The sequence below is a fragment of the Giraffa tippelskirchi genome, chromosome 10 (genome assembly GCF_054371585.1).
Source record: "Giraffa tippelskirchi isolate mGirTip1 chromosome 10, T2T-mGirTip1v1.2.pri, whole genome shotgun sequence".
Classification (NCBI taxonomy): Eukaryota; Metazoa; Chordata; class Mammalia; order Artiodactyla; family Giraffidae; genus Giraffa; species Giraffa tippelskirchi.
The window spans coordinates 11,454,229-11,475,267 of record NC_137284.1 but is presented as its reverse complement, the minus strand read 5'-3'; the positions used below and the strand labels follow the sequence as shown (position 1 = coordinate 11,475,267).

Here is a 21,039-nt window from a genome sequence, read left to right as displayed (position 1 = left end):
CCAGATTATTATACATCTCCCACACTCAAAAAGAGGCATCCATTTGTTTTAGCATCATTAAGAGTGAAACTTTTTTTTCTTTACTGAGAATAGGATTTGCAGAGCACCAAACACAGTTCACCAGCATCGCTGGGCAGGAGTGCCCTAGTGTGAGCGAGTGTAAGTTAGGAGATGTCTGATTGATTCCTGAACCAGTCCAAGCATTTACACTGCTGGAGCCAGGCCAATCCTTTCATTTTTTCGATCAAAAACTGTGAAGTACTCCCTCAGAAACACGTCACCCAGGATCCAGTTGTGTTGGAAGAGAGCTCCTACAACCTCTTGAAAGATGCTGCCGCAGGAGTTTTGAAGCTGCAGGAGTTAGAGACACACACTAGTCAGCCTGAGCGCTTACCTGCAACTCCCTCCTCAATACCCAGACATAGCACACTTCTTGGTTTTATTTCCCTCTTTTGGTAAGTATCCGGTGATTTTCTCAGCAGCTGGGGATATGAGGGTTCATCCAAAACCAAAAAGGGTCAAGATGTGTGGTTGCCATATGGCAGGAGTGTGGGGAGGGGAGGACTGGAAGTTTGGAATTATCAGATGCAAAGTAATATACAGAGGGATGATAAGCAAAAAAGTCCTACTTATAGCGCAAGGAACTATATTCAATATTTATTGATTAACTAATGAAAAAGAATATATAAATTTGTATATGTATAGCTAAATCACTTAGCTGTGTAGCAGAACTTAAGACAACACTGAAGATCAGCCACACTGCAATACAGTTTTTTAGAAAATAACGAGAGTGTTCCCTGGTTCTCCTCATACTCTCTGTTTCTTTCCTTCTGACTCCTGCTCCTTGTTTTCTCTGCAGAGAATGCCTGTTTTCCTCCTGGGTCCCCACAATCAGCTTTATTTATTTATTTTTTTTTTAGCTTTTAATTTTGTTCTGGAGTATAGCTGATTGACAATATTCTGAGTTTCAGGTGGACAGTAAAGGGACTCAGTCATACATATACATGTATCCTTTTTCCAAAGACACCTCTTCCATCCAATCTGCCACTTTACATTGAGCAGAGTTCCCTGTGCTATACAGTAGCTCATGTTGGTTATGCGTGTTAAATACATTCAAATCAGTGCTCACAGCATGTCATTTAAGACTTTGCTCAGGCCCTCTGAGAACCCTGTTTGGACCCACAGACACCCTTTGGCCACTCTAGGCTTGGCTGGGTGACTTATTCTGGTCTCTATCCCAACCGGTTGGTCCATAGCCCTCCTCACCCCTAATAGGTCCCCAGGGTCCCTTTACAGAGAACCGTGGGGTGCCATTTGCATGGAATCCAGGGCAGATTTGCCTAGACCCAAACAGGCCTCCTTATGGCGCCATGAGTCAGGGGTTTTAGAATTACTGCAATTCCCTCTCTTCCTCAAAGCCTTCTTTGAGCCCAACATCCTGCTCTGAACTCCCACAGGGAGCTGACGTGAAGCCTCCACCCTGTGTCAGGGCTGAACAGTCACTGTGCACCCTTTATTCACCTTAGCATCCAACTTCCCCACAGAAGGACCAGGTAGCCTTACTCACAGAGGGGGAACTGGGACTTAGCAAGGGGAAGTTGCAGTCAAGGTCTAAGGTAGCCATGTAATTTATCGTAACCGGGACTATTTCAAGAAGGAAAGGGAGATTGTTAATAATTATGATGGGACAGCACACAGGGACTGCCACCAGCTAAGCCCCCTTATCACATGTCCTATTTTAGGGATCACTAGAGCTGACTTTCCGTGTTCCTGCATCTGAGGGCTCTAGTTGAACTGAAGATCTATGAAGGCAGAGGCCCCTAGTGTTCCCCTCTCCTTATGACTCCCACCATGCCATCACGGAGTGCTGTCTCCACATTAATTTCAGGAGGATGCATGTCCGAGACTGTCCTCTACTCTCAAGTGGTTGATTTTGTGGGAGGTGGTAGCCCAGCCATGGGGGCTCAGCAGCATCTGCAATGGTGTGGCTTGGCCTGCAGAGGGTGCCCTCCTCCCAGCAGTAGCTCAAGGGTTCCTGCAAACCCCAATTTAGAGAATCAACCCTTAGCCATGGCCTCTCACCTTGATTATGTAGGCCTGAGGGGGCACTGGATAGTCGATGCCATTGATGTTGAAGATGACAGGAGGCAGGGTCTTGACGGTATCACATGAAACCACATACTGTTAGAGAGAAGGAGAGAGGTTGGCCCAGAGGATCCTTATTATGTGGGGACATTGGAAGTGACCCTGTGGCAAGACCCTTCACCTCAGAATTCTCGAGCCTGGCGTTCATGAGCTTGTGAATATTGGTGACTTCTCCTCTTGGGCCATAGATCAATGATGTCCCGGTGTCCACAAGGGCCTGACATCCACCAGAACAAGCAAGAACATTCCCGTTCATGCTGATGCTGAGAGACAGTAGGACAAAGCGGGCATCAGGGTCATGCGGAAGTCTCCCTCCTTGAGGGAGCTGTGAGCTCCTTCCCTCACAGCTGCCCCCTCCCTGACTGTCTTCCCAAAACTGCATCATCTCTTGCCCTGACTTTTTCTTTGCTCTGATCACAGCACCTTCCTTGACATCCTTAAGCATACTTGAACACAGCAAGCTCTTTTGTACCATGACACAAGCTGGTCTTCCTTCCTAGAAGAGCCCCCTCCCCTTTGACTAGCTAATTTATCCTCACCTTCCAGATTCCAGCTTAACTGTCATGGTTTCAGGGAAGTCTTTCCCCTGGTGTGTATCAGTCTCCTGTCTTGGTCACTCTCTGTAGACACTTCCTCATGTCTAGCATGTACAAAAGTGGCGATTCACTATGTGTGTGAGTCATTTCCTGCACATTTATCTTCTTAGATGTGAGGGCAAGTTTTATTCTCATCGCGTCCCTAAAGTGCCTGGCACACAGGGGATGCACAATGCTTGTCTGTTGAATGAGTGAAATAAAACTGAAAATAGTGAATGAAGACCATGCAGAGAGCTGTATCTGATGTCTCATCAACAATGGACAAACACGCAGTGAAGATGGAGGTTCCTTGCGGCAGCAGATTCTCATAGGGGTGGGGGAGACCGGCTGCCCTGGGAGAAGGAGTCCCTGAGCAGCACCCCCTTGCTGGGCTCAGACACTGAGACCCTGACCAGGCGATACCTGACTAGACACAGAACCTCAAAGGACAGGTAAGCTTTTATCTGAGGGTAAAACACAGAATCTCATCAATTATTGCCTCTTGTTCTCAAGCCACTCCAGAATCCCACCTTCCTGATTCTCTCAGTTATAGCCCCTGCCCCACTGTGTGCCCAGGGACGTGGGGTGCCTCTTTTTATGAGTCGCTTTCGGCTCCCAAGACTGTGGCCAACCTCTCTCCACTGCTGGCTAGCTTCTCCCTAAGGAGACTAGTTTTCCCCATTTGTTCTGGACGTTCCCTATTTATAAACTGACACTTATCTCCACTGAGAACTTCCTTGGTCCCTTGTCTCCCTGGACAGTTGGTCATCTTATCACAGCTCTGTTCAGGCTGAGGAAATTCTCCCCGATCCTCTGTTCACCACACTGTAACATCCTCTAACCATGCTCCCCACCTCACAGTCAGGGATGCAGTCCTCCCCCAGCTGCACAGGCCTCTCTGGACCCTGTGATGGACCCTGTTCAGAGCCCTGGTCAGCAGGCCTGGGGTGATTATGAACCCATGTGGGTTTTGTGTATCTATGTGTTTCTGTGTTTGTTTATGTGTGTGTTCATATGAGGCTCTATGTGTGTACTTGTGTGTCTCTGGCTGGCTGTGCATGTTTATAGGTGCCTGCTTGTATCTTTGCATGAGTGCCTGTGTTTCTGTCTCTGTCATTGTGGGTGGTGTGTACCTCTGTTCACTGTATCTGGGACTGGATTTGTGTGTCTGCCTGTGTCTGTGTACAGATGTGGGAGCATCACTTGGGGTGACCCTCAGAGGGAGAGGCTTACTGGTTCATGCTTATCTTCCAGTGGCGAGTTTGGGACACTGGTACCCAGTTGAGCTCTCCCTTGTAGTAGCGGTGGTCCACCCCACCAAACATCACCACACTGTCCTCCGGATTGCTTCTGCAGAGAGAAGAGAGTGGGGGATCCTTGGAGGACAATAACAACAGCACTGTCTGAGAGCTGTGCTTGTTCACCCATCAAGGCCCTAATAAGGTCCCCATTTACAGATGCAGAAATCAAGGCTAGGAGTGATTGAGAACCAGATCGAGGTCGGTCGCTGGCTAATGAGTGGCACAAAGGAAGTTAGAGGCCTGGCCACCTGGCCGGGCTCCACCCATTCAGTCTTCAGAAGAGGTCTTGGGCCTCTTGTGACCTGAGTGCTCAGAAATACCTTCAGAGGACAGTGTGCTGAAGGGTTTTGGCTTTCCCCTTGGCCAGCCTGTAGTTTTTCAGAAAAATCAAGGCCTGAAAGCACTAAGGGTATGGCTTCAAGTCACCCAGGGTTGGCTTCACTGGCCCATGACCTGGGCTGTCCATTGGGCCCCACACCCAGCAGGGCCCCCACCTCTGCTTTCCCTATCTTCAAATTCCCAATACTTGTCAAAAAAGGAGTACCACACTTTTGTTTTGGGTCCCACTGTTTCATTTTTCACTGGCTCCTGCAAATTGTGTAGCTGGTCCTGGGTGCCCAGTGAAATGTTAGTGAGGAAGGAAAAATTTCCACCATCCTTCTCTTTCCTTCCATGTCAAATTCATAAGCAAATCCTGTTGCCTTTTCTTCAAACTCATATCCTGACACCTCGCATTAGTCTTCCTTTTCGCTCACCCCCCTACACCAAGACCCAGCTCTTGCACCCAGGAGCTTGGTTTTGTTCCAATAAAACTTTGTTTATAAAAGCCAGTGATGACGCCAGGTGGGGCCCTGGGACCATAGTTATCCTGGGTTAGATTATCTCTCAGGATACTTCTGTATCAATTATTGCATAATTTTCATGCAACTGAAAGCATCTTAAAACTAATTTGGAGAGAAGGATTGTCTAGCTCACACTTACTTGCTCAAGTAGAAGGCAAAAACAGGCTCAGAAATGGCACCTTGCGACCACAAGTTGTCAAAGACGGGGATGGCATCTTTGGTGCTGAGGGAGGGGAAGGCCAAGCCCAGGATGCCATCAAAGTCAAAGTGATCAAAACCGTATTCCTCCAGGCTTAGGCAAAACGATTGTTTAAGGCTAACAAGGTTCCCGATCTGTAGGCGAGAAGAGTGTTCCCACATAAATGTTTGCTAAGTGGGTCTAGGCTTGAGCTGAGGAAGGGATGTCATTAGCTCTGCAGAGAAAAACTGAAGTCTTTCTGTGTCCTCGGTAGACCTAGAGAGTTAGACCAAGCTGGGAGGAGAATCTGGGTTCCATTTATGTGGGACTGTGGATTTTAAAACATCTGCCCCTCTGGAAAACACCTTCTGAATAAATCAAATTGGCCTCATGGCTTCTGTACAGGTGGGGCAACCAAGCATCAGGCCAGGACCCAAAGCTGCCCCCTTATGGATAAAAGGAGTAAAGAGCAGGAGAGCATTCTCTGGCGTCTCTATGAACTGATGACAAGAATGGACTGAATTGATGGTAATGTACTTTGGATTCTGCATCTACCCAGAAAGACAGAAGTCCATTAACAATGTTGCTTGCAGGGTTCTTATGAAATTACTGCTTGGGAAATACACTTTTGGGGATATCTGTGTGTTTGTGTGAGTGTGTATGAGAGAGAGAGTAAGAGAGAGAGAGGAATTACTCAGGTACTTTGGGGGAGACAGGCCATAGGTTTTATTAGACTCCCAAAGGCCCCATATGTGTAGAACACACTTATCAGGCCCCCCCTACACCTCTGGGCTCCTGCTTATCCACTCCGGATATCTGAAGTGCTTGACTGCACCTAGGGTCCCCAGATCAGTTTTATCCTTTCCCCAAACACCCACCACCAGCTTCCATCCTGACAAGCCAGCCCAGCTCCACCACTTACCACTCGTGTGACCTCAGCAAGGCCCTTGCTGTCTGCACCTCAGTTTCCTCATCTGTATCATTAGCTAGTCAACGCACCTGCTGTGTGGGGTTGTTGCAGGTTTAAGCAAGTTATTACCACAACAGTGCCCGGCACAGTCTGAGAATATAAAAGTCGGTGCTTTTTTCCCCCTCTTTTCTCTCCCAGCAAACTGAACCCTGAGCTGCTCATGGAGCTGCAAGTCCCCAGCCCAAGCCACTCTCTTGGTTAGCTAATCCATTTGTTTGTGTGTCACTACGGAGAATGTCATCCCAGGGACAGGATCCTGTGGGTAAGATAACTAGTATCTATGGGAGTTAGGGTAGGATGGTCCTGCCAGCTGGTCCTGTATCTGTTTTGTATCAGAGGTCACTCCATAGTCAGTCCTGACTTGGCCTTTGTTTCCACATTACCTGAACAGTGTCAGAGCCAAGATTTCCGTGAATCATCCCAGATCCATAGTGGATGAAAATAGGCTGGCCTGCTTTCACGAAGCTGGAAGATTTTTGAGGGTTGAAGGTCTTGTGTGTTTCTGCAGACACAAGAGATGAGTGTCAGTCAGGTGCCAAGGGTGGAGAAGGGAGAGTCAGGGTGGAGAGAAGGGTGGAGAAGGATGGAGAGGGCAAGTAAATGATGGGTGGGTTGGGGGGTGTTTGTACTCACTACAGGCTTGACTGACACAGCTGATCGAAGGCACCCACAAGTAAGCTGAGCCTGTATCAAAGGTGACACGGAACTCCTGAGGGGGTGTTCCAATGGTGATGTTACCCACGTAGGACACCTATGGGGAAAGGAGGGGTGGGTTAGTGTAGATCTGGCTCCCCTCGATTTCCACACTGCTGCCTCCCTCTAGGTGTCACATGACTCCTGAGATCACTTTCCAACCACCATGCAGCTCACAGCCTTTGTTCTCAGAGGTGCCTGCATTTGATATTTTTTCCTGTGCTATGTGGTATGCAGGATATTCACCCTGTGACCAGGGGTTGAAAAGATATCTCCTGCATTCAAAGCCCAGGGTCATAAGCCCTGGACCTCCAGGGAAGTCCTGGTGCCTTCATTTGAGAAGCTCTCTAGTCTCTTCTTCAAACCCAGCCTGAGCACCTCCTTCTCCAGGAGGTCCCCCTTGATCAATCCCAGCCACTCCCTCTAAACTCAGACCACATCCAATCAACACCACACAGGTAAGCCTTTCATTTTACATGTATTTACTCTTTGCCTATCCCTTGGTTGAACCTGCATAATCTTGAAGACAAAATGTGCCCTTTTTTTCTAATGTAATAACAATAACCACAGTGTTAGATTCTTATGGCTTACATGGAATAGGGATTCAGTAAAATTTTGCTGCTGTGACTCTTGCATCTGTGGAAGCTGAATTCTTCTGCCTGGGGATTCACACTTGCTCTGCAGTTGGCTTTATGTTTTGACCAGAGATCGTTCACCCTTCATCTGTAACTGAGTGGCTCACTTAGTTCAGAAGGAACAATCTCCCTCAAACTAATGACACATCTTTGACACAGAAATGGAAGTTTACCTGCCACCTGGTCATTGCTGGGCCCAGTCACCACAGACCAAGAGTTGAGGATGGGAATGCCTTCTCCTCTGGAATGGGGTCCCTGTTGCCCAGTGTTTCTGCCTCCTGCAGGAGCCCCAGCCCCAACATCCCACCTGCCACCTCCAGAAGAACCTCCGTGCTAGGCCAGAGCACCAGAGGGCTTGTGGAGAACCTCCTCCCAACAAACTCACATCTAGAAAGTTCCTCAAGGGGACAGTAGTTTTTCTGGAGACACTCTTGCACAATCTGTAAGCTTGTTTCTCCAGGAAACTGTTCAGCAAGTTTTTTTCCCTCAGGGTTTCTCGCAAGGTCTTTATTTTCCTTAGAGGCAGACTTTCACCAAGGATTAGCAAAAGAAACAAAGGAGAAGATACAATTAGCTGTCCGTGTTAAGGTATAACTGTCACTGTAACGGCACTGTCCATTTTCTAAGCATTTTTATGAGTGTCACCTTATTATCGGAATGCCATGCAAATACCATGGCAAAGATGTAGGTTTGAATACAGGTTCTGTTGTGTAATATTGGGTAAGACCATTGGATTCTCAGCTTATGCCTGGGTAGAAAGGTGGAATCTTATGATTCCCACCCTCTATATAGAAAATTTGGGAGATAAGTGAAGTGATGGATATAATGTCCCTGATATATAATAACTCTCAACAATGACAACCATTAGTATTTCTATTCCAATCCCACTGTATCCTTCTCAAGGAAGCTCAGGAAGGAAGGCTCTAGAAGAGGATCATTATCCTATTTTTATGGGGAAGGAATCTGAAATTCAAGGAGCTTGTTACTTGGCTGTGGTCACACTGCTTGTCAGATGTAAAACAGCGTAGAAGTAGCTCTTCCAATCTTTCTCCAATAGAAACGGAACAGAGGGTTGAAAGAAGAATCCAGGAGATAGGAAACAAATTAGGGAAATTAAGAGGCTAAAGAAGAAAGGATGTGTCAAAATTGAAAAATCAAAAGAAGAGAAAACAACACGGAGATATCTGCACTCACAGAGACTTCCAAAGAGATGGAGAGATAAATGAGAGAGACACAGAGATGCAGATATAGACATATACACGCTGAAGTAGAGAGAGAACAGAGAGGACACCTAGAATAAAATGTAGAAAAATACTCTTCCACAGGACCACACATACATTTGTACAAGTTGTGTATTAAACAATTGCAAGGAGTTCCATTTTCAGCAGGTTACCACATGATGTGGTCCCAAGAGTTGTGTAACCATGCAAACCTACACCGCGACCCTTGGGACCCACAGTTTCTATAGCAAGGTGCATGCATGCGTGCTAAGCCCCTTCATTTGTGTCTAACTATATATGATGCTATCGACCACAGCCTACCAGGCTCCTCTGTCCATGGGATTCTCCAGGCAAGAATATTGGAGTGGGTTGCTATGTCCTTCTCCAGGGGATCTTCCCAACCCAGGGGTCGAACCTACATGTCTTACATCTCCCACATAGGCACGTGGATCCTCTACCACTAGCACCACCTGGGAATCCCAAGGCTAAAGAAGTGAGGATAAGTACCTATAGCAAGATATTTATCAATAAGTAAGAGGTGAACTTTAAGACTATCAGGGCAGTATTCCATTCCTTTCTAATCCACAAAGGAAGATGATGCCACTTACAGTCCCCATACTTACATGACTATGCACTCTGAGAGGGCCACCAGCCCGAGGAGCACAAGCCACTTCATGCTTCTTTCCTGACTCCAAGTACTCAGGGAAGCTTTTGTTCTTTAGCATGCCGCGATGACCAAGAGCTTCTAGTTATATGTGGTCTAACCTGCCCTGATTGTCCCCTTTAGGCCACTAATGGATCTGATAAAAATACAAAGCTCTTGATAAAATTTTTATCTCCATTTTTGACCTTGGGGAATGGTCTTAGAAAATTCTCAGAATACAGGGAATTCTACTGTGATCTCTTCCTTGAGGCTTGGCTGGAAGACCAAAGTGAATCGCATGAACATCTAAGGCTTGGAGAAACTTGCTAACTTCAAGAAAATAACTGCTAAGAATACCATAAAAATGAATACTAGGGGCCATGCTAGACATTCATGATCTCATGAGGTCTGTCTAGCCACTTCATGAGGTATGGTTTGCTGTCCCCTTTGGAGAGCTGATTGCTAGGAGGAAAAGAGGTCAAATGGAAAATTGAAGACTTTGGAGGCAGCCCAGAGACATATAAGTGTCTTTAGGTATTGGGTCTAAGAAAAGTTTAGGAATCCACATGAACAAGCCAAACCTGAGATATTTTTAGCATTACATCCATTAATTAGAACAAATTAAATGTATAAAACGTCAGAAATTCAAAATACTAATAGACAACATCTCATTGTCACGAGACAGATTGCTAAGGCACTAACACCATTCTGAGCACTGAGAAAGGAAAATATTCATCAATATTTCATTCTATGAGGCCACCATCACGTTAACACCAAAACCTGACAAAGATGCCGTAAAAAAAGAAAACTACAGGCCAATATCACTGATGAACATAGATGCAAAAATCCTTAACAAAATCCTAGCAAACAGAAGCCAACAATATATTAAAAAGATCATACATCATGACCAAGTGGCCTTTATCCCAGGGATGCAAGGATTCTTCAATATCTGCAAATCAATCAATGTAATACACCACACTAACAAACTGAAAAATAAAAACCATATGATTATCTCAATAGATGCAGAGAAAGCCTTTGACAAAATTCAACATCCATTTATGATAAAAACTCTCCAAAAAGCAGGAATAGAAGGAACATACCTCAACATAATAAAAGCTATATATGACAAAACCACGGCAAACATTATCCTAAATGGGGAAAAAATGAAAGCATTTCCCCTAAAATCAGGAACAAGACAAGGGTGCCCACTCTCACCACTACTATTCAACATAGTTTTGGAAGTTTTGGCCACAGCAATCAGAGCAGAAAAAGAAATAAAAGGAATCCAGATTGGAAAAGAAGAAGTAAAACTCTCACTGTTTGCAGATAACATGATCCTCTACATAGAAATCCTTAAAGACTCCACCAGAAAATTACTAGAGCTAGTCAATGAGTATAGTAAAGTTGCAGGATATAAAATTAACACACAGAAATCCCTTGCATTCCTATACACTAACAATGACAAAACAGAAAAAGAAATTAAGGAAACAATTCCATTCACTATCACAACAAAAAGAATAAAATGCTTAGGAATACATCTACCTAAAGAAACAAAAGACCTATATACAGAAAACTATAAAACACTGGTGAAAGAAATTAAAGAGGACACAAATAGATGGAGAAATATACCATGTTCATGGATCAGAAGAATCAATATAGTGAAAATGAGTATATTACCCAAAGCAATCTATACATTCAATTCAATCCCTATTAAGCTTCCAATGGTATTCTTCAGAGAACTAGAACAAAGAATTTCATAATTTGTATGGAATTACAAAAAACCTCGAATAGCCAAAGCAATCTTGAGAAAGAAGAATGGAGCTGGAGGAATCAACCTGCCTGACCTCAGGCTCTACTACAAAACCACAGTCATCAAGACAGTATGGTACTGGCACGAGGACAGAAATATAGATCAATGGAACAAAATAGAAAGCCCAGACATAAATCCATGCACCTATGGACACCTTATCTTTGACAAAGGAGGCAAGAATATACAATGGAGAAAAGACAATCTCTTTAACAAGTGATGCTTGGAAAACTGGTCAATCCCTTGTAAAAGAATGAAACTAGAACACTTTCTAACACTATACTCAAAAATAAACTCAAAATGAATTAAGGATCTAAACGTAAGACCAGAAACTATAAAACTCCCAGAGGAAGATATAGGCAAAACACTCTCCGACATAAGCCACAGCAGGATCCTCTATGACCCACTTCCCAGAATATTGGAAATAAAAGTAAAAATAAACAAATAGGACCTAATTAAACTTAAAAGTTTTTGCACAACAAAGGAAACTATAAGCAAGGTGAAAAGACAGCCTCCAGAATGGGAGAAAATAATAGCAAACGAAGCAACAGACAAGCAATTAATCTCAAAAATATACAAGCAAATCCTGCAGCTCAATTCCAGAAAAATAAACAACCCAATCAAAAAATGGGCCAAATAACCAGACACTTCTCCAAAGAAGACACACAGATGGCTAACACATGAAAAGATGCACAACATCACTCATTATCAGAGAAATGCAAATCAAAACCACAATGAGGTACCATTTCACACCCGTCAGAATGGCTGCTATCCAAAAGACTACAAGCAATAAATGCTGGAGAGGGTGTGGAGAAAAGGGAACCCTCTTAACCTGTTGGTGGGAATGAAAACTAGTACAGCCACTATGGAGAACAGTGTGGAGATTCCCCAAAAAACTGGAAATGGAACTGCCATATGACCCAGCAATCCCACTGCTGGGCATACACACCAAGGAAACCAGAATTGACAGAGACACATGCACGCCAATGTTCATCGCAGCACTGTTTATAATAGCCAGGACATGGAAGCAGCCTAGATGCCCATCAGCTGATGAATGGATAAGGAGGCTGTGGGACATATACACAATGGAATATTACTCAGCCATTAAAAAGAATACATTCGAGTCAGTTCTAATGAGGTGGATGAAACTGGAGCCTATTATACAGAGTGAAGTAAGCCAGAAAGAAAAACACCAATACAGTATACTAACACATATATATGCTATTTAGTCAATCGGTAAAGATAACCCTGTATGTGAGACATCAAAAGAGACACAGATAAATAGAACAGTATTATGGACTCTATGGGAGAGGGCGAGGGTGGGATGATATGGGAGAATGGCATGGAAGCAGGTAAATTATCATATGTGAAACGAATCACCAGTCCAGGTTCAATGCATGACACAGGGTGCTCGGGGCTGGTGCACTGGGATGTCCCGGAGGAATGGGATGGGGATGGAGGTGGAAGGGGGGTTCTGGAAGGGGAAAACATGTACATCCATGGTGGATTCATGTCAATGTATGGCAAAACAAATACAATATTGAAAAGTTAAAAAATAGAAAATGAACTAATTTAAAATAAAAAAAATATATATTTATGCCGTTTTTTTGTATGTAGCATATTCCATGTAACCACAAACAGTTAAAGAAATCTTATTTTTATTGAAGAAGTCCAGAAATTAAAACAGAAGAAGTGGTAGAAACAGGAAAGCACTATCTTGCAGTATCCTCATGAAACAGTGGATCTGGGTCAAGGTCATCAATGGATGCTGAAACCATAAGTGAAAGGTAGAAAGGGGAGTATACAGGATGCATGAAGATTGCAACATCAGGGTCCACTCCGTTTCAGCATCTCTCAAAGTGAGGCAACTAGAAATAGTGAGACTCTTTAAGTAGCACCATAAGAAATATATATCTGCATATGAAATATTCCAATAAAAATTTTTGAACTCAAGTCTACCTACCATCTCCCAGGGAAAACACAGATAAAGATTCAGAGAAGCAGTCCTCTAAACCTACACTCCCCCACCTTTTGTCACAAGGAACTGGTTTCCTGGAAGACAATTTTTTCACAAAAATTGGTAGGGAGTTGATTTTGGGATGATTTAAGTATATTTCACTTATTGTGCACTTTATTTCTTTTATTATTACATTGTGATATGTAATGAAATAATTATACAGCTCATCATAATGCAGAATCGGTGGGAGCCCTGAGCTTGTTTTCCTGGAACGAGACTGTCCCATCTCTGGGTGATGGGAGAGTGATGGGGAGCAGCTGTAATTACAGATGAAGCCTCACTCACTGGCCTGCTGCTCACCTCCTGCTCTGAAACCCGGTTCTCAATAGACCAAGGAATGGTATTGGTCTTGGTGCCAGTGTTGTGGACCTCTGCTCTAAACTCAATACTTGAGACATTCTATAAGACAAACCACGCCATTTCCTCCCAGTTTTTGAACAAATAAATGGCTTTAAAATCGGGAGAGAGACAGTTATTTAGTCTTAAAAAAGAACAACTTAAAAATGAAACATATGAATACATTCTTTCAATAAACTGTGAAAATACATCTGTTTTTAGAGAATCAGGGAAATTTGAACATGTACTGGGTATTAGATGTTAATTTTATTTGGCACAAAATACATTGTGGTTATCTATATTTTGTGAGATGGTAACCTTTTCCTTAAAATACTTCAGCAGAGATGAATAAATGATAAAAGAAAAAAGAAATTAAATGAGGGTCTGTCTTGATTTGAAAAGAGATCTGCATAGCTGCTATAGATTGAACTGTGTTCCCTGCAACTCAGACATTGAATCCTCAACTCCCGATGTGATGGTATTAGGAGGTAGGGTCTTTGGGAGGTAATTAAGTTGATATGGATTCTTGATGGTGGGGTCCTCATGGTGGGATTAAACTCTTCCCCCTCTTTTCTCTCTTATTCTCCCTCCTCCTCTGTCCCCTCCCTCACCACAAGTGAGAACATAGAAAGAAAACTGATGCAAGTCAAGAAGAGTGTCTTCACCAGGAACCCAATTGTCCACCACCTTGACTTGCACTTCTAGTCTCTGCTCTATGACAACCTGTGGGACTCAGAGGGTAGTTTTGTAATTATTGATGCTGAATGATGAAACACAGGGTTCATGATACTATTCTTTCTTATTTCCATTATGTTTGACATCATTTTGTAATAACTTTCCAAAAGGTGCATTTTGAAGGCTCTGTCTTAGTGGTACCCTGAGGGGCCCCAGAAAAGCAGATTCAGGCAGCCCCCCAATGACTGAGTGGTTGGAGACCCACCTGCTCTCTGTCCAGCTCTTCTGTCAACTGATCACCATCCCCACACCCGAAAACCCCACCCTCACCCCCATCGGCACCCTCCTGCTAACCTGCTTGTTCATCCAGCTGGAGACTCTAATGAGCCAGGTCAGGGCCTGGAGGTGGAATGAATGGGGGCATTTTGAGAAAGAATGAACTGGGCAGCCCCCTCCCTGGTTTTCTCTTCTTTAGCGTCATCTGCAGGTGAGGGAGATGGTCTGAGCAGGGAGGGAGCCACTAGAGGGGCTCTGGGGACATTTGGAAGGAAAGGGAGGAGGAGTTCATAACCCAGGAACCAAGACGTGGGCAGATTGCTCAGGATCCAGGAGGGAAGGAAGAAGCCCTGGGAAAAGAATGGTGCCAACCAGAGGGCCAAATCTGCCCAAGTCTTCTGGTTAACCTTACTGGAGGTCATGTTCTTCTTGCTGGAATTCCTGCTCTGGACATGAAGGGGATAGAGCCGTACTCACTGCTAATGAGCCACGGGGAGAGGGACAGCTTCCCTCAGGGGCCGTTTGATTCCACACTAACTAAGGGCATCATCCCAAGCTGGGCAGCAAAATGACAGGTCATCCAAGCATTTAAAATACTTCTTAATTTATCTAAGCATCCTGGCAGATCTTGTGGCCAGAGTTCCTTTCAGAGAGCTAATTCATCAGCCCAACTCAGGTTTCTGCAGAGGAAACTACAACCTTCCCAGTTGGTAACTTCTGAGTTATAGCTACCTGATCTCATCCCACAGAACCCAAATAGTGGTAAGTTCCAGTGGGTAAGGCCTCTAAGGTCTTCTATCTCACAGCAGCTGTGTGCTAAGTGGTCTTCCACTCCCAGGCCTGGGCCCAGGATCCATGGATATCACCAGGCAGTCACGGCCCCCTACCCACTAGATGCAGCCTCAGCATCCTCGGCAACACATACCTCTGAGCCACTTGTCTGTTTATTGACAGTGAGCTTCAGTGTGGAACTAGTTTTCTGGAGCAAGTCCAGTCTCCCTCATCCATGATATGGGAAACTGAATCCTGGGGTGTATGACTGACTCTAAGGCTGCAGCTAAGTTAGTGAAGCCCTGGGAACCAGGACCTCTAGTTCTCAGGCTAGGAGATCTCCAGGAAGGGAAATATGAGAGAAAGCTCAATTCCATCCACTGCTGGGCAGCTCTCAGAGGTCTGCAGGCACCAGAGTGGATGTTCCTTTCCCATTGTCCCTCAAGTCCGGCTGCAGTTCTATCAGAAGACCTGCCTTCTTGTAGCAGCAGGAAAGCACTATCTGGAGCTGGTTCTGCTAGATTCCAGGCACAGTGGGGGAGCCCCAGCTGAAGTGTCCCCTGGAAGCAGTCATGCAGATGGTGCCTGACTCACACCCAGCTCAGCAGGCCCAGAGCTTCTGTTCCTCATTCACAACATACAGACCCTTGGGATATGGGGTCATGTGGACCTGCATTCACAGCGAGGAGCATTCCATGTTCAGCCCTCTGAGAACTTAGATGCAATGTCTTACTCTTTCCTCGGGGAACCCCTGGCTGAGCGAGTTTTGGATTGAGACAAGCCTATAATCAAAGGACTTTTTCCCTCTCTGATGCTCAAAAAAGATCTTGGAGCTTTGAATGCCTTAAGAGGGGGTGAACCAGTCATGTTCTTTGGGGACTTTGCTTTAGGGAACTGGTTGGAGAAAAAGGACAGACACACAGTACAAGGCTGGACATCTCTGGGTCTCAGCTGGTTGTGAGTTGAGTTCTAGCCACCAAACTTCAGGGTCAGGTGCTGATGTTATTCACAAGCCACCTTTGGAGAAGGAATAGAGGAAAGAGGTTTTTCCCAGAGAACAGCATAGTCAGCCGGTCCCAGGATCACACAGGGCAAGATGGGACAAGAGCTTTTGTTTGTCTCTTGGCTCTATCTGTTCCCTGGAGTTTCTACCCCTGAGGACAAGCACACAGAGATAGCCACAGTCACAGGTGATGCCCCTGGCACCTGATGCCCCTGGTGATAACCAGCTTGTGTACACGGCCCTGGGCCCAGGGCTGACTCAGCCCTGTGACGGCGCCAGGGTCTCCCTTCTGGGGAGGATGAGACGGTTCATTGCCGGTAACTCACAAGTGAAGTATGTAACGAGGTCCTGGTTGGTGACTTGTGGCCAAGTTCCAAGCATGAAAGCATTATTGGAACTGGAAACGTAGCCATTCATTAAGCTTGGTTACCTTGGGCCTTTACAGTGACTATTTCTCATATCTACAATGTTCTTCTCCCAGCTTTTTGCGTTGCTGGCTTCTTCTCAACGTTCGCTTCATCTCAAACGTGTCTCCCTCAGGCGGGCCTTCCCTGGACACTCCAATCTCAGGAGCACAGAGCCTGATCCATGCAAAGAGCCCACAGACACTGACTGCGCTTCTCTCCGTGCTTTTCATGGGCACCTTTAGAGATGGAAATTGTCCCCGATTTATTTTTCTTTTTTAAAAAAATTTTTATTTATCTATTTTAACTTTACAATATTGTATTGGTTTTGCCATACATTGACATGAATCCACCATGGGTGTAGATGTGTTCCCCTTCCAGAACCCCCCTCCCACCTCCCTCCCCACCTCATCCCTCTGGGTCATCCTGGAGCACCAGCCCCAAGCACCCTGTCTCATGCATCGAACCTGGACTGGCGATTCGTTTCACATATGATAATTTACATGCTTCCATGCCATTCTTTCATAGCATCCAGCCCTCGCCCTTTCCCATAGAGTCCAAAATACAGTTCTATACATATGTGTCTCTTTTGATGTCTCGCATATAGGGTTATCTTTATCGATTTATTAAATCCCATAAATACATGTTAGTATACTGTATTGGTGTTTTTCTTTCTGGCTTACTTCACTCTGTATAATAGGCTCCAGTTTCATCCACCTCATTAGAACTGAATCAAATGTATTCTTTTTAATGGCTGAGTAATATTCCGTTGTGTATATGTGCCACAGCTTCCTTATCCATTCTTCTGATGATGGACATCTAGGCTGCTTCCATGTCCTGGCTATTATAAACATTGCTGCGATGAACATTGTGGTACATATGTCTCTGTCAATTCTGGTTTCCTTTGTGTGTATGCCCAGCAGTGGGATTGCTGGGTCATATGGCAGTTCTATTTCCAGTTTTTTGAGGAATCTCCACACTGTTCTGCATAGGGGCTGTACTAGTTTTCATTCCCACCAACAGTGTAAGAGGGTTCCCTTTTCTCCACACCCTCTCCAGCCTTTATTGCCTGTAGACTTTTGGATAGCAACCACTCTGACGGGTGTGAAATGGTACCTCATTGTGGTTTTGATTTGCATTTCTCTGATAATGAGTGATGTTGAGCATCTTTTCATGTGTTGGTTAGCCATCTGTATTTCTTCTTTGGAGAAATTATTTCGTTCTTTGGCCCATTTTTTGATTGGGTCATTTATTTTTCTGGAATTGAGCTGCAGGATTTGCTTGTATATTTTTGAGATTAATTGTTTGCCTGTTGCTTCATTTGCTATTATTTTCTCCCATTCTGAAGGCTGTCTTTTCACCTTGCTTATAGTTTCCTTTGTTGTGCAGAAGGTTTTATTTTTAATTAGATCCCATTTGCTTATTTTTGCTTTTATTTCCAATATTCTTGGAGGTGAGTCATAGAGGGATCCTCTATGCTGTGGTTTATGTCAGAGTGTTTTGCCTATATTTTCCTCTAGGAGTTTTATAGTTTCTGGTCTTACATTTAGATCTTTAATCCATTTTGAGTTTATTTTTGTGTACGGTGTTAGAAACTGTTCTAGTTTCATTCTTTTACAAGTGGTTGACCAGTTTTACCAGCACCCCTTGTTAAAGAGATTGTCTTTTCTCCATCGTGTATTCTTGCCTCCTTTGTCAAAGATAAGGTGTCCATAGGTGCATGGATTTATGTCTGGGCTTTCTATTTTGTTCCCTTGATCCATATTTCTGTCTTTGCGTCAATACCATACTGTCTTGATGACTGTGGCTTTGTAGTAGAGCCACTTCAGTCAGGCAGATTGATTCCTCTAGTTCCATTCTTCTTTCTCAAGATTGCCTGGCTATTTGAGGTTTTTTGTATTTCCATACAAATTCTGAAATTATTTGTTCTAGTTCTCTGAAAAATACCATTGGTAGCTTGATAGGGATTACATTGAATCTATAGGTTGCTTTGGGTAGTATACTCATTTTCACTGTATTGATTCTTCCAATCCATGAACACGGTATATTTCTCCATCTATTTGTGTCCTCTGATTTCTTTCACCAGTGTTTTATAGTTTTCTATATATAAGTCTTTTGTTTCTTTAGGTAGATATATTCCTAATTATTTTATTCTTTTCGTTGCGATGGTGAATGGAATTGTTTCCTTAATTTCTCTTTCTGTTTTGTCATTGTTAGTGTATAGGAATGCAAGGGATTTCTGTGTGTTGATTTTATATCCTGCAACTTTACTATATTCATTGATTAGCTCTAGTAATTTTCTGGTGGAGTCTTTAGGGTTTTCTACGTAGAGGATCATGTCATGTGTAAACAGTGAGAGTTTTACTTCCTCTTTTCCAATTTGAATTCCTTTTATTTCTTTTTCTGCTCTGATTGCTGTGGCCAAAACTTCCAGAACTATGTTGAATAGTAGTGGTGAGAGTGGGCACCCTTGTTATGTTTCTGACTTTAGGGGAAATGCTTTCAATTTTTCCCCATTTAGGATAATGTTTGCTGTGGGTTTGTCATATATAGCTTTTATTATGTTGAGGTATGTTCTTGCTCATGCTCAAGATGAGTCTTTTGTCTTGTCCCTGATTTAAAGATGACAAAACTGAAGTTGAGAGGGGTTAAGCATCTCCATGGAGGACACAGAGCCTGAGAGTGTTAGAGGCAAGATGTGCATCCAGGTCTGTCTAACTGCTAATACAGCTGCTCCTTAGTCCTGGGCTTAGGGGACCTGGAAGTAATGTAGAGAAGACGAGGAGGGAGGGGCATGGAGGGAGACACGGAGAAAGGACCTCACAAATTGGAACTCTGACCTGGGCCATTGTCTTCTGGGGATGCAGACTGATGCACTCTTTACCATCTGTGGTGTCACCAGTTGCAATGGCAAGGGGAGGAGCATGTGCTAATTCATGGACTGACTGTTGTGAATAAAGAGTGTTGCCTGCCCTTTGTGTTGCTGTTTCTTTGCTCAGTAGTGTCCAACTCTTTTGTGACGGCCATGGCTCCTCTGTGCATGGACTTTCCCAGGAAAGCATACAGGAGCAGATTGCCATTTCCCTCTCCATGGCATCCACACATAACATTACTCAAGTGGCTTTAAAGTTCAGAATTTTGACTCTACATTCAGACTGGTGTTTCAACTTCCTGTTGGGGGAGCTGCAATGTAAACGTGACACCACCGTATCTGCACAAATACCACCCCTCCCCATTTTTCTTTTGACACTGCAGTAGTCTAAAAATCTCAAAGGATAATATGGAGGAAGGAGAAGAATGGGAAGTGTGTTCTCTCCATCCTGGAGGCGAGACACTGTTGAATTTGAGTTAAAGATAAAGGTATATGGCATGGCTTACAAAATGAGAGTGAGCAGAGCTCTTAAGAACAGTGCTAGAGCCAGATACCCTGCATTCAAATTCCAGCTTGGCCATCTACTAGTTGTGTGTCCTTGGACAAACTATTACTGTTTTCTATCTTTAAATACAGGATGGAAGCAAAACTAAATGAGTTTATACGTGTAGGGTGCTTCAATTCACGGGAAGTTCCATATGAATTTTTTTTAAATTAGTTTATTTATCTATTTTTTAACTTTACAATATTGTATTGGTTTTGCTGTACATTGACATGAAATGTGGATTGAAAAAATACAGCACAATGTGAGAACTTTGAGTAAAGTTTTATTTGAGGCAAACAAGGACTATAGCCAGGGAGACGGCTTCTCAGTTAGCTCCGTGGAGCTTCACCGAAGAGGTGAGGAGAGGGAGGTCAGTGTGCATATTATTGGTGAAGAGGGTACAGGCAGTCATGCACACATTTTGGCAGAAGTTTGTTGCTAGTGAGAAAGAGCAGTTGTCTATGTTAACAATATTAGTGCTTTTGTAGATATGGGATTATACAAGATATCAAGCCCATCAAATCTTTTGAAAATATTTCTTTGATGTGTTCTTCTACCAGTTTTCCCAGAGCACTGAGTATCTCATTCCTGACCTCTGCCCTGAAACTCCTTGCATGGTGTGCTGAAAATAAGTGATATCAATGGCTGGTGGCTCCATCCTTGTAGTGCTGATGGTGAGGGACAATGCTTAGCTGGCAAAGTTAATCAGGTATGTGGGACCCAAATTCATACCTGTTCCACCTGCTGTATGTGAGGAGCTTGTCCAGGACTAAGGAGCCTCTTCAGGATCATGTCATGATTTGGGGACTCATCTGGTTCTGTCTCTGGCTTCCAGTTGAGGAATCAAGACCAACAGAGCAGAAGCGACTTGGCCAAACTCACTGTAGACCAAGAGATGTTAGTGACAAATCAGGGACTGGACCTTAGGCAAGTTGGAGTCCTGAGTCAGCCTCTTGAAAGCTGTGTGATCTCTGTGCGGGGCTGTCCATCTGTGGAATGAATGGGCTGCATTGTGGGCCCCCAAGTGCGATGGGTTTAAGTGGAGGCTGTCTGACCTACAGTTGCTCTGGGGCCTGCCTTGGGAGTGCTGCCTCTGGAGGAGAGGCAATTTTTTTCCTTCTGACATCTAGCT

At 44.2% G+C, this 21,039-nt stretch overlaps 1 protein-coding gene across 1 annotated transcript; it reads right to left on the bottom strand.

Moving 5' to 3' along the window:
* Positions 1-204: 204 nt before the first annotated feature.
* Positions 205-9,268, bottom strand: LOC145522792 (pregnancy-associated glycoprotein 2-like). The gene is made up of 9 exons (XM_081531754.1): positions 9,183-9,268; positions 7,725-7,866; positions 6,645-6,762; positions 6,395-6,513; positions 5,003-5,196; positions 3,954-4,070; positions 2,267-2,408; positions 2,083-2,181; positions 205-351 (listed from the first exon to the last, which is right to left on the bottom strand). The coding sequence occupies exons 1-9, from the start codon at positions 9,233-9,235 to the stop codon at positions 205-207; spliced, it is 1,131 nt and encodes a 376-aa protein (XP_081387880.1). The 5' UTR covers positions 9,236-9,268.
* Positions 9,269-21,039: the final 11,771 nt, after the last annotated feature.